Here is a 17,347-nt window from a genome sequence, read left to right as displayed (position 1 = left end):
TGACTTATTGCACTGTTAGATAATTTTATACAAATGTCTTACATTTATTAAAATGACTTACTCACATCTGAAAATAAAAGCAGTAATAATTTTTGTCCATAAGGTGTCAGCAGTCAGTTTATCATGAGTGTTAGTGATCCTGAGGCAGGGGGACAGGATGAGGGAGAGTGCTGCTGAACTTTCACAGCTTCTCCGAGTTAAAGACTGTTGTCATTTTGGTGAAGTGCAGATGTGCGTTTAGACAAACGAATGCGAAATCTGACACTTTAGGACAGACCTGCTGCACATGGAGCTCATTGTAGCCTTTTTCACATGATTCTGACAGCATCATTGTCTGTAATTATAATATACTGTTGCCCATGAAGTTGGAATAATTTTGTTTTCAGACACAATCCTCTGTTTATTCCTATTTAACTGCATCAGTAATCACTTTTGACCAGGTGCAATGATTACATTATCTGTCCCAATTACTCAGGTGAAATTAAATTAATCACATTGTCACAATCATTTCATGGAAAGAGGTAAAAAAAATGTATTCCAATTTTATGAGCAACAGTGTATATCTCCAAGAGTCTAAATTGAACACATGCAGCAGGGCTTTTAAACTTCCAGCAATATATGTGAAACTAAACCTCATTATTTGATGGCCTATTATCTACCAAATGAATGAAAACTGACAGCTTAAAAACAGCACAAGAGTTTGAGCTGCAGCTTGAATACCTGCTGTGAGGGTGATGGATACATGAAGTCATCCTAAAGGGAAGTTTCAGGGTGGTTTGTTCCCTTTACAGTTAAGACAGCACCTGGTTGAATCCTCACTAACCTCGACAACTGATACATAATTTGAAAACACAAAGCTTCACAATTCCACCCGCTCAAACCATTTTAACATCCCGATATCACTTTTTCTTTTCTCACATTTTCACACCTCCACGCTGTCGACAGCCAGAGCTATTTTCGTGTTGTCCGGCTGTCTGTATGTTCATCCGTCCGTCCATCCCATTCTCATGGACACAATATCTCAGTACCGCCACGATTTTGGGTGGGTCAAAGGTTAAAGGTCAAGGGCGTGGTGACCTCCCAAAACATGATTTTGGCCTTGTGAACGCGATAACTCCACAAACTGATGTGCCTTTGGTGGTCAAAGGTCAAAGGTCATGGTCACTGTGACCTCAGAAAACACTTTTTATGACAGAATTTCAATTTATATGATTCTGGAGGCACGTAATCTGAAGCTAGTCTGAGTGGCAGAGGCATACAACTAGTTCATATTGTATCGCAGTATTGGCTCAAGCGTCACCATCTACAGTCAGACTTGATCATACAGTCAGGCCCTGAAAATAATGGAGAAAAAGCCTGTCCAACAGCATCACTGTCACATACTGAAAAGATACAATCTACTTAGTTCTGAGAGTGTTATTCATCTTTGCTTCCTCAAATTAGTTTAAAAATGTATCAGCAGTTGAGCTCCAGAGTCTCTCTCCAGATGTATCCAAAGGCAACTGCACAATATCACATCATGGATCTAGATTTAGACAATCAATTGTCAATTGTCAATCAGTTCCTCTCTGGATCAAATTACCAACTGAAATCAAATAAACCCCAGATTTAGATTCCTTCACAACAAAGGTTAAGTTATGCTAAAAGCAAACCACAGCTGTACTAATTTCTAGGTAATTGTATCTGTTGTTAATTGTCTTTGTTTGACTATTTGCTGCTTGTTGTGTTGTTGTTGTTGCAGCTAATGGTCGGATATTATCAGTTGTTATCTGTTTTGTGCTGTTTTTGCTATTGACTGTTTTAATTACGTTGTACATGTAGAAACCCAACACATTAGTTTCATGCCCTGTTTTGAAACTATGTTGAATTGCATTATCCCTGTGAAATGCATTTCATAAACAGTTCCTTATTTTTGGAGTAGGAGTGCACAGAAAACAGAACAATAAATACCTGGCAGTTGCTCTTAGTGTGTTCCCACCTTCTCCTGTCACCTCACTCCCACCCTTACATTTCAAAGGAAATGGAGGGTGGAAAAAGATGAAGAGATGCTTTCTATTTTCTATTTTTTTTTTATCTTAATATCTTTGAGAGAAGACTAATGTCTCCTCAGTATGTCCAAAACAAACAGTTGTTATGTGCTTTGTCCAAGAAAAACACACAAAAAAGAACCAGTTGGGAACTGTTCGTGACTTCTGACTGTTTTTCGGTGACTTGCCAAAAAAATCTGTTTGCCTAATTGTTAATCAATGGCCTGTTTACCGACCTTTGCCCCGAACTATGACTGAGTAAATAGATACCTTCATCTGCTGCTTTTTAGACCCCACATCTGGGCTCATGATCAAATTTCTGAATAACTATGAAATAGTTTGATATTCATATCTGAAGAGTTTCCCTCTAGTAGATACTAGGGTCACAGCTGTAAGGATGACTCAGGAATGATTTTATCGTAAGTTATCATTTCATCATCTGGCTTTGTGCTTTTTAAATGAGAGACCAGGTGCATTGTAATAACCATCATCATCTCTAGTTACTGATTTTTTTTATAGATTACTATAGAGCACAAAATAAAAAGACAAAAAAAAACCCCAACAACAATAATAAATCAAACAAAACGTACAGTTTTAAAAATTTTAATATTTTGTCTTTTATCTTGTGTCATGTTTCTAGATGATATAGATCATCAGGAATTGTGACCCTACAGTGCTGGGAAGCATTTTTGTTTCAGGTCTCTCCTACAGTTAAACAAACAGGAGCTCAGAGCATCTGAGGAGAAGAGAAAGACAAATTTATGAATGAAAAGAAATTTATGAATGAAACGAAAGGAAAGGAGTGGAGGGGGGAAGAGGGGTCCTCTTTTTTCTCTCTCTCTCACGTTCTCCCTCTAGTGACAGCTACAGGATTTACATGGGATTTGTAGAGATATACATATATGGTGGTCAAGTCCAGTCATGTGTATATACATATATACATATATACAGGCTATGTATATGTGTGTGTGTGTATATATATATATATATATATATATATACAGGCTATGTATATGTGTGTGTGTGTGTGTGTGTGTGTGTGTGTGTGTGTGTGTGTGTGTATGTATGACTTGTACCACCACTCTGTAATATTTGTGCTATATATATTCACTCAATTCACTCAAAGTGAATTAAAAAAAACTAAATGCTGAACCTTGATGTTATCTTTTCTTTCTTTCTTCCTTTCTTTAGTTAAAAAATCTTAAGATCAACTGGGATATGAACATTAAATGAAATTCTGATCTGCTCCTTATTGGAATGGGTGAAGTTTAATATGAGGATGTTTAGTCTAAAATTCAGGGAAATAATTAACACAAAATTATATGATAATAGCACAGTAGTCATTAGGGCCTACTATCAGAGGTCTGTACTTCTCCTCTAATCCTGCACTTTAGAAAAATCTTTTAGTCCAATTACATGGGGATGACTAAAATTCTACATGCCAATGCCATGATGAGGCAACTGTGTTCTCGAGAAATCTAGAAAGGGTTTTTTTCTGATTGTTAGTCTATAATGGAAGCACGTCAGAGCTGCAGTAATAAATAGAGATGGGGAGGTTGAGAGAGATTCATCTTCAGACCACTGCAGCCTGCAACAGCAGACACATATTTATGATGGTAGGTCGGGAAGCGGGAGTGTGAGGCTGGCAGGCTGTTTTATTCTTGAAATTACCTGACTGCATGTCTCAGCACAGCTACTGACTACTGAGACACGGAGGCTATTTCTTCATTATTTTTTTTATTTCAGACATTTTTTGAAGATTCAGGGCGTTTTTTTGTTTTTGTTTTTTTATCACATCAATATGATATTTAACCGGAAATTGGCAGAATGAAAAGTCCGAACTGGGATGTAATTTATATTTTGTTTTTAGCGTTTTACTCAGTATTTACAAATTTTTGACAAACCTCTTACAGCTGTGACACCAGTTGGGCATGTCCTTGTGTTTTCTTGTTTTTTCTTGTTTTTATGATATTTCTCCTTGTTTCATCGTTGTGTTATATTTCACGGTTGTTCCTCGTATAACTGTTTTTCCTCCTTTCCTTTCCTGGTGTCCTCCTTCCTTCCAGATGCTCTTCCCGCTCCTCTCGCTGATGCTGCTGTCAGTGTGCACCGCTGGTGTCGGCAGCGTCGCAGCGCCGGTCCTCACCTTCAAACAGACCGACCCGGTCACCGGGATGCAGCTGGAGTGCGATCGCTGCCCGCCCGGTACTTTCCTGCGCACACGCTGCACGTCGACGCACAAGAGCGAGTGCGCGCCGTGTCCGAAGGGCTCGTTCACGGAGCTGTGGAACCACATCGAAAAGTGCCTGCGTTGCGACGTGTGTGGCCACAACCAGGTAGTGAAAGCGGCTTGTTCCGCTGACAGCAACTGCCAGTGCGAATGTAAACAGGGATACTACTACAAGACCAAGTACGAAATGTGCATCCGCCACAGCGAGTGTCCGTCCGGACAGGGAGTGCTGAGCATAGGTAAGCTACTGGAAGTCAGAACCATCAGAACAGGTCCAAAAGCTTCGGACCTCTTCATGTAGGATTCGGGATTAGCACAGTGTCAGTATCCGGTAGCATGTTTCCCTCATTTAGTTTTATTCACCTTCAAACTGGAACATTAACATAAACTCATATCAGCTGAGCTCTACAGCAGCTGAACTCATGGTGTTACCATGGAGACAGCCTTGTTATTCGTCTATTATTGGCAGCTATAACCCACTAAAAGACCTAAAATCTGAATATATTAAAGATTAGTACAGGAAAGGGCAGATATAATCAGTCGAATTCACTCATAGGGACCTTCAGCTCCAGTGGCGAGGCCGCCTTTCTTTGGCTTGTGCTTCCATGACTTTCAAGGTTGTACGTGGAGAACCACAGAGATGAGCTTAAATGGATGTAACCACACTGCACTATAGCAGGATGTCATGGATATTAAAGATTGAATGAGGGGGGGTGTTTTTAGACTGTAGTCTACCGCCCCGCAGAGGCAATATTTATATTTACAGTGTTTTTTTTGTTTTTTTTACACAGCAGCAAAACTGGCTGGAATTATGCCCCTTAACAGACACCTGACTCTGGGTCATTTCTCTTAGATATGAGTTTGGTGCTCTGCAGGACACTAAGACACTGTTTTGGTTCTTTTGCTGGTTTTGGTCAGCATGTATTGTATTTGCAAATTACATTTCATTAGTTGGATGGAAAGATAGACCCTGTGAGGTTTTGTTGTTTTAAAGTAAGAAGAGGTTTTTGTTACTGATCAGGAAAACACTGGTTCATATCCATCAGCTGAAACAAATGCACGTCTCCTCCAGGTACGGCTAACGCGGACACAGTCTGCCACATTTGTCCCGATGGCACCTACTCCGAGGACGTCTCTGCTGTGCTGAGCTGCGCAGAGCACATGAGCTGCGATGCTGCGGGGCTGGTGGTGGCGCTGAAGGGCTCCAGCTGGCACGACAGCGTGTGCGTGAGCTGCGGAGACCTCAGAGCCACAGGTAAGATCACTGTCCACCCTATGTGATGTTGTTGGCTACATCTGTGGTTTGACTTGTCACTGTTCAGTCCATTTGTGGGCCAAATATACTTCACACAGCTCAAAAAGCAGGAAGAACACATGCAGCATGTCGTGTTGATGGATATTTTGCGTCAACCAACAAAGAATTTAAACTTACTGAAGATATATCATTGTTGTGACTTATTCACTTTTTTTTTGTCTAAATTAATGTCAGTTATACACAGATATTTTCCAAAACTGTGTTCAAAGACCCTCTGATGTGCCAGATTTCAAAGTCCACCCACTTACAGTGATCCTGCATTACACCTGCCACCAAATATGATCATTAAAATGTTGCTATCGCACTTACAATTTCACTTCTCAACCAAGGTCATTTGACTGGAAACCACCCACGACCTTCACCTGACATGGCTTTAAGAGTATTAGATGTTTTTCTTTCAGTTTTCCATTTAGTCAAAACAGGAATGGCTCTGCTTTTTCTAGAGCTGAAATACTTGTTTCTGTCTTGGCATCAGGCCAAAGTCTTTTTGTGTCTCCTCATCATTTGCTGATTTATTATCATCTTTATTTCTTGCAGACGGTGCCAACTACCTCAAAGATATCATCCCGGCATTCTTCCTCCACCACAAAATGTCCATCAAGCGGCTGCGTCGTCTCGTGCACAACCTGCCCTCCGAGGATGGCAAAAAACAGGAAGGAACCTCAACACTCAGCTTCTCAGATGCTAATGTGCGGATCAACATGTGGGTTGCTTCTGCCACGGCAAAGCAGATTCGGCAGCTTCCAGCAATACTGATGAAAGTAGGAGCAAACAACATTGGGGAGAGACTACAGAATAAGCTGCACAGAATCGACTCTAATCTGAAGGAGCTGTGCACTTTTGGGAATGAGGTTGTAATTATAGTGTCAGAGTAGGACAAGGTAGAAAGTGTCTTGTTATAGCAACCAAAGAGTTTGACTGGTCCAGTGTTCATTTTTGTGTAGTTCAAAAATTGATGTTTGAGATGCACTGTTAATACAGGCTTTAGTACTTTTTGCATTAGTTAAAGGAGAATACCAGTCATTGAGAGGAAAAGTTCATTTATTTCTATCTGCATCTACTTAATACTAACACTCCTCCTGTCTCAGAGCCTCCAGTTTTTATTTTTTTCCTCAAAAAATGGACCAAACAATCTAAACTTCATGGATTTGCTGAACTTGAAATTACCTGCTGTCCTGTGTAACAAAACAAAATTATAAATACATCTTATTGGAAACTATGCAATGAAACAAATGTTTTGGAGGACACTTCATTTCAGGTGAGGTGATTACCAGGAAGTATCGTACCTGACGTTTCAGTGCCTAATTGTATTAGTACTAACCGCAACAAGTGATGTACTCCAAAGCACAAAATTCTTGTATTTCATTTCTGTGAGTGAAAACAGACAGAGAACCTGCACAACTGACACTCAAAATTAAATTTTGAAAACCACCGGTATTACCCTTTAAAATATAAAAAGTGTTGGCCTATATCTACCTCTTCCTATGTCTATGTGGCACCGGTCTTGTTAATTCCAAAGGTTTCCTTTTGTGTAATGGCATAACATGTGAACATGTGAGATCTTAATTTATTTTGCTATTTATATGAACGAGGTAAGAGGGCATGGTAGTGGAGCTTTTTTTAGCCATTATTTTTATAAATATAAAAGTGAAGTTGGGTCATGTGTGGCTGCTTTGAATGCAATCAAATAAAAATGAACACAAAACCAATGACAACTGTTTTTTTTTCCTTTAATTTATTCATATATTTTATCATAAAAAACATTAAGCTTAAAGAACAAAAACACAACAAAAATACAGATATAAATCAAGTCAGGATCGGTGGACATTAATAATTATAGTCAATAAAAGGTCTTAAAAGTGTGTCTAAATCCAGAATCCAGAGAGGATTCCTTCTGAATGGTAGTGACCGTGAAGGAACATAATGAAGAAACAGACTCGCTTTCCACGCATCAATCCCTGCTGTGGTTAGAACTAAGCCTTTATGGCACACACTCTCAGTGTACAATCAGGTGAGCCACAAGTGCTCCCCCTTGCAGTTATGTTTATTGTAGTGTACACACCTGGCCTGGCATCAGTCACAAGCCATTAAGGAAGTTCATTATAAGGACATGCAGAGTTACGGATCCACAATTGACACTTTGTCTCTGTTTCCTATCAATTTGATAGTTTGATGGTGGGAAGAGTCACAAAGGACCCTTCTCCCACAAACAGTCCATGCTTTTAGCATGCCAGAGAGACACAGGACCGGACCAAAGGTCAAAGGGTCAGCTCCAGAGGATCAACCAGTGAACACCAGGCAACTGGAGAATATAGGCAAAATCTCCAGTTTGTAATGAAAAAAGACTCTGTTTAATGATATTTGATTGTTTCTTATATAGAAAAGTAACACCAAAAGGACTGATTAATATTAAGGTGTGAATCATGGCCTCTCTGTGCCATGCATGAACACACACACCAACCTCCCTTCCTCTGTCCCTCTCTAGATAAGAGTCATAAACTACAACCCACATTCCAGTCCTGGGTAGTGACCAGCAGAACTTTCTTCACAGACACAGATCAAAGGATGAATGTAAAATTAAATATCTAACTGTTCTGTAACTCATGAGATGTTCCTATGTAATAGTTTAATCCCAAACTTCTATCCCATAGAATGTTTGAAATGTAACATGTAGATTTTAAGACAATGTCCTTCATGTGACCATACTGTCAGCATCCTTCACACGAGGTAACACACACTACATGACATCCAGAATGTGCATATTATTATTATTACAGTCAAAGAACTGCTGTGTAATCCACATTTATAGACTATTAGCTTTGGGAAATGTTTATATTTTTGTTTGATCAATTAACCACTTGTATCATGAGTAATTCCAGGTTTGAAGGATGTAATATGAAATCAACACTCCTATTACTCCTCTCTGCTATTATTAGTGCAAGTAGTTTTATGTTATTCCATTTAATGTTTTGTGGTCATGGTGGAAGAAGGATGTGCGAGTTTATAAGTAAACTATAGAATTAAATTATTCTAAAGTTCAGTGGAAAATTACTCTCTTCTCCAAGTGGAAACACAGGAGAGGATGGGTGACGCCCCTGAAACATGCGCCAGCCCCCAGGGGATAAAACAGTCGTGATCAATTCACACAGAGTCACAAAGTCAGAGAAGTGCAGAAAAGCCTGAAAGGTGAGAAGAGGTCAGACATGTTAGAAACGAGAAAAAGTTAGAAACTCGGCGAGATGCTAAGGAGGAAGACGATGCAGAAACTGGAAGCTGAGAACTTTGCTCAAAGCTCAGAGTCCCGGCTCAAAGCCCGGCTCTGTAGCCATGGAAACTCTTAGCTCTAAGCTGCTCGCCACAAACTCATGGCTCTTAGTCATTTTTGCACTTTTCGCGTCTTTTATTTTTCTTTGCCACAAGCTCCAAGTAACATGATTTTTATCTACATGCGCGATCTTTTATTTTTATAAGCCAAGTCAAGACCAACTGAACCAAAGCAACAGAAGAGCCTCAGAGTAATTTTGTAACTTTTAATCATCATCAAGTTTTCCTTTTTGAAGATTTTGACAACTTTAGAGTCATCTGGTCAACGCCAGTCTCCTCTAAAGTTATCCAGACAAAGTGAAGAGCATTAGAGTTTATTTTGCATCAACCCACAAGAGACGCCAGCAGATAACATCTGCACGACCTCCTGCAGAGAAGCCGAGCAGAAATCAAAATTGCCCGAGACAGAAAGTCTCCTGGCAAACTCCACCAGAGCTGAACCGCTGAGACACCGGCAGAATCCGTCATCGTGATAACGGGACACGGCCTCCAGGAGAATCCCCCTAGATCCTGCGTCTCCAGGGTAACCATGGCAACCACAGCCACCTGGGTTCCAGCCGAGGGTCTCCAGCTACAGCACAACTCACAGTTGGCCGGTCTTAACACTCTGCTCATGACTGGGTTGATGTCGAAATATAGCAATATTTAATCATCAAACCTAATTCATAGATGTAGTATCATTAGCTGTATAGCCATAACATATTCCTTCCCACCATTGCCAACTCATCACACTGCTCATTCATTATTATTTTCATCTTTATGATTATTACACCTTGCATTTACTCTGTACATAGTAGTTTAGTTAATAAACTCCTTTATTTACACCCAGTTGTTGTCCTGTTGTGTTCTTTTGACGTAGAGACCGGAGATCCATTGAATCGAGAAGTCATGGCTTCCGATATGAGATTGATAAATTTGGCAATGAAGTAATTGTTGTCCTCCTAGAGGACTGGTGCCCCATTTCAACAAGATTAAATTCTAAAATATGGCGTTAACGCTACATTATATAACTGATTTAACTTTTTCTTTTACAAAGTCTGACGTTCACATTAAGCTCCGAAACTGAAAGCTCGTGACAAAAACAAAAAAACAAAACAGAGAGATTGTGTAAAATGTTTTTAAGGGAATGCCTCTGAATCACTGATGTGTCATGATCTCTACACTATGATTATACAATGGTTTACCAACGGGTGAAAAAAGCCGTTCATAACACTGTTACCACAACAAAAACTTTGTCTCTCTGTCTGTGGCCAGACGCCTGTAGTCAAAACAATGTTTCAGAGAGTGACAGAGCTTTCGCTGCACCATATTTAGTAAAAATAACTAGTGTTGACTTGCCTATCCATGCAATTACCAACCATGTGCCATCAGCCAATCATGTGGCATAAAATCCTGCAGATATAGGGCAGGAGCTTCAGGTTGGGCTACTTCCAACAGGGTAATGCTCCATGCCACAAAGCAAAAGTCATCTCAAACTGTTTGCATGAACAGATATAAATATGAAAGTAAATAGAATTTTTTTTAGAAATTAGAATCTTGAAACAAGATAAAATAAGTAAGTCTTTCAATATGTTATATTTTTCTGCCAGAGCTAACAAGAGCCAAGTCAAGTTCATTGCATGGTTGTCACACTTGAGGAAGCTTTATTACTAAAGGGTGGGGTTTGTATGTAATGGAACATTTTCAGACGTAATTATACTTCATGTGTTGAGTGTTGGATTTCCCTCATTGATATTACCACGGCAACACTAGATAGATGTGACGTTTTCCAAAGGTAAAGTGGTCCCAGACTTTTGGACCCCACTGTGTATCGATTGCCCCTGTGGCAGATTATTTCCATGATACTAGAGAATTTCTCAAGAGTTTAAAATAATTAGCTTGAAGGGGATTTGTTTCAGTATCTTATTCAGCCTCTAACCAAATCATGTGCATACACTCAGACAGTGAGACTATAATATTTCACTAGTGAAGAAGGTTCATTGCTGTCCCACAGACATAAACACACCCAAGCTCATATAACATTGAGAAACTAAACACATTGTTATACAGGCTATAAATATTTTATTCTCTATAAATCTGACACTGGAAATAAACATTGTAATTACTAGAAACCAGTGGTTCGAGTGGGTTGAGAAATCATTTGCAAAACAGTACAATTTTTGTGAAAAGATCTTATTCAGCTATAAAAATCTCAACCATAAAAATCTTTAAAACACATTAAAAATGTTGAAAAACTCCTTTTATTGTTTTTTTCCCCTCATATTTAGACCTATCACTGTGATGAGAGAAAATACAGGAATGAGTTGTTTTTTGGCTGGACCACATTGTATACTTGTTTGCTATCTCAGTCTGATTGTACACTAAACGATTACATTTCTGGCAACAAGTGGTTAGCAACAGAAAGAGTAAAAGGAAAGAATAAAGGGACAGATGGTGAATCAACGAGGGATCTTTCCCCTGAAAAATTGAGTTTCCCCTGCTTTCAGTTCTATCCTGAATGTTTGATTATTTGATTGTTATTGAAATGAAAACATACAGGGTCAAATGTGGGCCACCCACATTTTTGAGATTTTCAGTGCTGTATACTGTAAGCTCTTCCACTTCTTTAAATGTTTTTGGAAAGGTCAAGGCCCAACTGAAGACATTTAGTGTCTCATGATGCTCTAAATGCTATTTTTAAAAAAACATTTAACACCAAGTTCTGCAGAAGTTGAAGATTGTAGCTCTATCAGCACTGACCTGGTGAGATGTGGGAGTTTTTGAACTGTGTGCTCTCTGTAGCATGTGCTGGAACATGGTGACAAATCACTCACTAACTTCCTCAAAATGCCGTCAGTCCAGGAGCTGAGGATGATTTTACTGCTACTGTGGTTGAATAGATGGGGTGCAGTCATGTATGCAGCTGACTAATACTGTTCGCAAAATATGATCTGATCCAAATCAGCCATTCATCATCAAATTCACATGTACAGACAAACACAGTGCCCTTAAGCTGAAAACGCACAAACAGCGGTGTTGTTTTCTATCCATAGAAACCTACCTTTTAAATATTCACACTGCTGGTGGGAAAAGGAAGTGAACCCTGTAATAACTGGTTGAACCTCCTTTTGCACCAAACCAGCTCTTCCAGTAGCTGCTGACGCGACCTGCTCAAAGTTCAGGAGGAAGTTTGGACCATTCTTCCTTATAGAGCTGCTTCAGCTCACGGAGCCACCCTGACATCATCCTGTAAGAGGCCTTGAGGCCTATTTTCCCCATGGCGATCTGTCCAGTCCCAGAGGCAGCAAAAGCTAAATGTCAGGGTGTGACTAGGAATTAATAAATAAACTCTATGATGAATGTGGGGCTCTAACGTCATCGCATTTAACGTCACCAGACGTACCAAATGTATATCCTCACTGCGCAGGCAATGAAAATGTGAAAGAAGAAAAAATGTTGTTGATCAACTCCCCTGATGGAGGAGTAGTATTTGTCATCACGAGCTCTGCGAGAGTTCAACGCTCACAGCAGCTTCCTGTGTCTCACACACAGCACCGGGAGATGAGGTCTGTTTGTTTCTGCTAGGAACTGTCACTGTCTGCGGGGGGATTCCACCTGCAGCTTCCCAACCATGTCTTTTGAACAGTAGCTTTACACAAACAGCTGCACATAGTGACCCATTCGTAATTCTATCGTGCTCATTTCCTGTTATAACCATGGCTGTGATGATAAATGTGCTACTCAGTCATGAGACTAAATAACAGATAGACAACCACTGGTTTCACTGTGACAGTAAGGTTTGTGTTACTCAAGCGAATCATGCATGTCTGATCCTTCTAGCTAATCATTAACTAAGGCACAGACTTCAGGAAATGTCGGTGATCCATGATGCGATTTCATGACTGGAAAAGGGATTCACTTGAATGGTGTCATAAGCCTGTCTTTGACAAAACATATGTAATGTTAACCAAATCTAATATTAATGATTTGGGTGGCAGTGTACCAAAGCTGAGGTAATACAGTAATCAGTTAAATGAATACAATGCTTGAAGAAAAGTGATTACGATTTTCAGTGAAACCGCAGCAATGAGTGGGTGACAGCTTTTGGAGACTGGTGCCTCATTTATTATTATGATTAAAAGTTTCACACTAAGGGCCAAAAAAAACATTCAACATGTTTTTTTATCCTTCCTCACGCTTCTGTGTTTTTGGCGCCACAGAGCACACTCAGACAAGCCTGTCGTCAGTCGACTTCCTGTTGGCTCCCCATGCACACAGATGGTGTGCAATAATCCAATCGTAAAGCGCCTCTTGACCCACCAAATGTTATTGGACCAAATTTTGATAATAGATTGAGGCATTTCGAGGGAGTTGTCCTTTCCATGATTGTGTATGGGGAAAATGTTTTTTCAGGGCCAATGTGCGTCGCATGATGAATGTGGAAGTTGTAGTTGCCCAATGCGGCCACTATGCCATGCTCTGTTCCTGTGACCTTGGTATAGGTTGAAAGGAAGTGCTTTCACTTTCTCTGCAATTGTCAAATACAGAATAATTATCTTCATCTTTATTTAAAGGTCCATATTTTAAATTTTCTGGTGTTTTATTTGAAGTGTTGATGCATAAGAAGATATATTTGTGGCTTTAAGAACTAAAAACCATCTCAGTGTAGTTTTACATCTCCTCTCTCAGGCTTCTCTCTGGAGCTCTAGTAACAACAGGTCAGAGGCTCAGAGCCTCCTCTCTTCTGATTGGCTGACTTATCTCAGAGAAACCAAATCCTGCAAGGTTGGATGGTGGGTCCAGGTGTGCGGGGCTTGGGGCATGACTGAGAGCGGTGTCTGCTTTGTTGTGACATCACAAAGTTACAGAAGTCCTGATGACTCAATTTAAGCTCAGTTTCTGAACACATGCTGTGTGCATTTCTGTGTGGACTGAGCGCTTTGATACTTTAACAGTATTAATATAGAACCTACACCTGATTTTATAATCAAAGAACACATGGACATCTACCTTTATACAATCTGGGACCTTTAAAAGAAATAGAATGAAATAAGGCACTGATAGTTTCTTCCTAAGGTACAAATACATCATCCTCTATGATACAGTATCTATCAAAGGAACTAAATTTGATTTTAAGTATGGTAACTGCATTAACAATACAGCCAAGGTTTGTTTTTATTTCTAAATTGGCGTTTCTGTCACCAAAACTAAAGGTCAAATACATAAGGACAGCTCTAGAAAAACAGTCACAAAAATAGTGACAAAATACAAAAATAAATCTAAATCAACATATTTCTTCCTCAATCAAACTTTGCAAATGTTATAACTTCTCCCAGCAACATCTTCTATGTGAACAACAAATAAGGTCGATAAGATGAGGATTTTTTTTGATTCTCAAAATCGGCTTTAGGTGAATGTCTGTATATTTTGCAATAAAAGGAAGAGCGTTAATACCCTAGCATTGGTAAGTGTGGGAAACGATACACATCCCACACACCAGTAGTGAGGGTTTATTTGGGAGATTTTCCTCTGCTTTATTTAGATGGTTTCAGTTTCACCTTAATGGGAGAGTTTCCCAGTTACTGTAACATTTTTAAATCATCTCCCCAGAATGCTTTACACAAAACAGACATGAAGACAGATCATACCAAGCGAGGATAAAAATAGAGCCTACTTAATCAGCAACCTGTCTAAGCTGTATCCTCTCTCCCTCCCAAAGCATGCTGGATTAAACAAAATGGAACAAGAAACTGGTTTATACAAGCTACAAATAAATACATAGAATAAGCATAAAACTGAATTACACAGCCAGTTGAGGAGTTCTACATCACAGCTATACACAGGAAATCTCTCACATACATCAGAACATGACAAAACACACCCTCTCCACCCTGAGTTTGCTCCCCTCAGGGCGATGCCATAGGATGCCCATGGCAAACAAAAGATCTACAAGGACTTGTTTATTCCAAAAGCAATTAATCTAATCAACAAACTCCAGAAAGCTCAGGGTCCCCTCCACTGTGGGGGCAGGTCTGCGAATTTGACTTGCGACATAACAGAGGGTTCTGGATTTGTGAGATCTCTGTTGTATATATGATGTGATGTAGCTTGTGGATATGTTTATGTGTTTATTATTCTGGGTCAGACCAAAGACAATTTTCCTGACTCAGCTGGACAATGAGGTTTATTCTATTTAGTTTATTTTAAGCTTTCTGGAGAACCGCTTCACAGTTGATACTTTGGGGATTTAACATCAGATTTGAATTTGAACACATCAGTCCAAAGATAATTATTCTACAATTGTATTCACCAGTGTGTTGTGGGAAGGTTGTCAAGGCAGACAAAGTTTCTCACATCCTGTTTTACGTTCACACAGATCCACCCACTACATTAACACTGGAAACTCCACGTAAGCAACATGGGTAGGGCTTCGAGATCATTAACCCTGCAAAATTTTTCCAGACCATGGATAGCGATAGTTAAAAATTTCATAACCTGCTACGCCCTGACTGTCCCCATAAATTTGCACTGTTTTCATATTCTGCCAGTAAGGGAGTCTGGCATATTGTTTTTATATTGTTATTTGATATATCGTTATTATAAAAAAATATGAATTATGACTAATTCACATTTCACATTGAATTATGACTAATTCACATTTCACATTGTGTAACACAGTATGATTCCCATTCTGGCCCTGATTTTGACCCTTAAACATCTGCCAGTATTCCACCCGAGTCCAATCTGATCCTGACAACATATCACTTTATTAGAGTTGCGGAAACTACTATTAAACGAAACTATTCAAATGATGTGCTGACAACAAGTGGCAGCAAGTCAGCGTAGCTCGTAGTTTTTTTGCTATATATTTTTATATATTACTATATTTTTTGTCGATTGATATTTTTTATTCTACGTCGTTGTTTGGTCGGAAGAAGAAGAAGAAAATAATGTACACAGAGGAAGAACTCCTGGCTTTAAAGTTAACTAGATATGGAGTTAAACATGCCATACCAGCTGAGCTGAAGAAGCCGTACCGTGGATGGGGCTAAACTAAAGGCTAGGAGATGGAGACATAAGCCTTTTCTACTATCGATCCTCATGGGAAATGTCAACTCCCTGGCTAACAAGTGTGATGAACTGGAGGCACTTGTGAAGAACCAGCGAGCACATCGTGTTTTGCATCTCGTGTTTCACGGAGACTTGGTTAAACGACAACACTCCCGACCGTTGTGTGGATTTACCCGGCCTCACTGCAGTACGAGCGGACAGAGACACCAGAGCAAGTGGGAAGAGTAAAGGTGGAGGACTGGTTCTGGTTGTGAACAATAGATGGTGCAACCCCGCTCACATCACAGTGAAGGAGAAGATCTGCTGTCGGGATATTGAACTGTTGGCAGTTGGTCTTAGACCGTACTATGTACTGTGGGAGTTCTCACACATCGTCGCCATTGTTGTTTACAGTCAACCACGAGCAGAGCCTGCAGTCACGTGTGACGTCATTCACCAGACTGTTGCGAGAGTACAGACCCTGCACCCTGATGCATTCATTACAATATCGGGGGATTTTAACCATGTCACTCTCACCTGACTGGCTTCACTCATTGTGTTGAACGTCCCACAAGGGAAAATAAGACACTTGATCTGTTGTATGCAAACGTCAAGAAGGCCTACACTGTTTCAGCTCTAACACCACTAGGCAGATCAGATCATAATCTGGTTTTTCTTCAGCCTTCCAACAAACCCTGTGTAATGAGGAAGGCTGCAACCACCCACTCATGCAGGAACTGGACCCCAGAGTCAAGGAAGTCTCTAAAAGACCGTTTGTGCACTGATTGGAATGTACTGTTGGAGTCAAAGGGAAATGATAACAGCAAGGACCCTGACCTTGATAGAATGGCTGAATGTACCACGGACTACATTAACTTCTTTCTGTACACTTTAATACCAGCAAGGACTGTACACTGCTTTCCAAACAACAAACCCTGGATCACCAGTAACATTAGGACCCTCCTCAACCAGGAAAAGGAGGCCTTCAGGGATGGAGAAAGTAGAAAAAAAAAGAAAGTAGAGAGGAAGCTGCAGCACAACAACACCAGAGAGGTGAGGAAGGGGATGAGGACCATATAAGGACAAGAACAGCATGAGTTCAACCTGTTCTACAACAGGTGTGACACCTCAAGTGCATTTAACAGCATCCAACCCCCATTCTTAAAGATAGGATGGAAGGGATGGGGGTGGATCCCTACGTCACGTCCTGGAAGTTGGATTACCTGACAAGACGACCACAGTACGTCAAGCTGGGTAACTGTGTCTTGGGGACAATAATGAGCAGCACTGGGGCTCCACAGGGGACTTTTCTGGCTACGTTCCTGTTCACCCTGTATACGCCAGACTATAAATACAACTCTGAGTTTTGCAGTACAGGACTCTGACGATGGCCTTCAGTTAATGGGAGCGACAAGAACTGCC

At 40.2% G+C, this 17,347-nt stretch overlaps 1 protein-coding gene across 2 annotated transcripts; it reads left to right on the top strand.

Moving 5' to 3' along the window:
- The first annotated feature begins 3,070 nt into the window (after window positions 1–3,070).
- Window positions 3,071–7,043, top strand: LOC130184188 (tumor necrosis factor receptor superfamily member 6B-like). 2 transcript variants are annotated; one of them, XM_056400050.1, is made up of 4 exons: window positions 3,071–3,643; window positions 4,094–4,496; window positions 5,330–5,512; window positions 6,110–7,043. In XM_056400050.1, exons 1-4 carry the CDS (start codon window positions 3,575–3,577, stop codon window positions 6,445–6,447), a joined length of 993 nt encoding a protein of 330 aa, XP_056256025.1. In that variant the 5' UTR covers window positions 3,071–3,574; the 3' UTR covers window positions 6,448–7,043. The 2 variants fall into 2 exon arrangements, with proteins under 2 accessions (XP_056256025.1, XP_056256024.1); XM_056400049.1 differs by lacking the exon at window positions 3,071–3,643 and having other exon boundaries at window positions 3,654–4,496.
- Window positions 7,044–17,347: the final 10,304 nt, after the last annotated feature.

The sequence above is a fragment of the Seriola aureovittata genome, chromosome 16 (assembly GCF_021018895.1).
Source record: "Seriola aureovittata isolate HTS-2021-v1 ecotype China chromosome 16, ASM2101889v1, whole genome shotgun sequence".
NCBI lineage: Eukaryota > Metazoa > Chordata > Actinopteri > Carangiformes > Carangidae > Seriola > Seriola aureovittata.
This window is presented reverse-complemented; position numbering and strand designations above follow the sequence as displayed.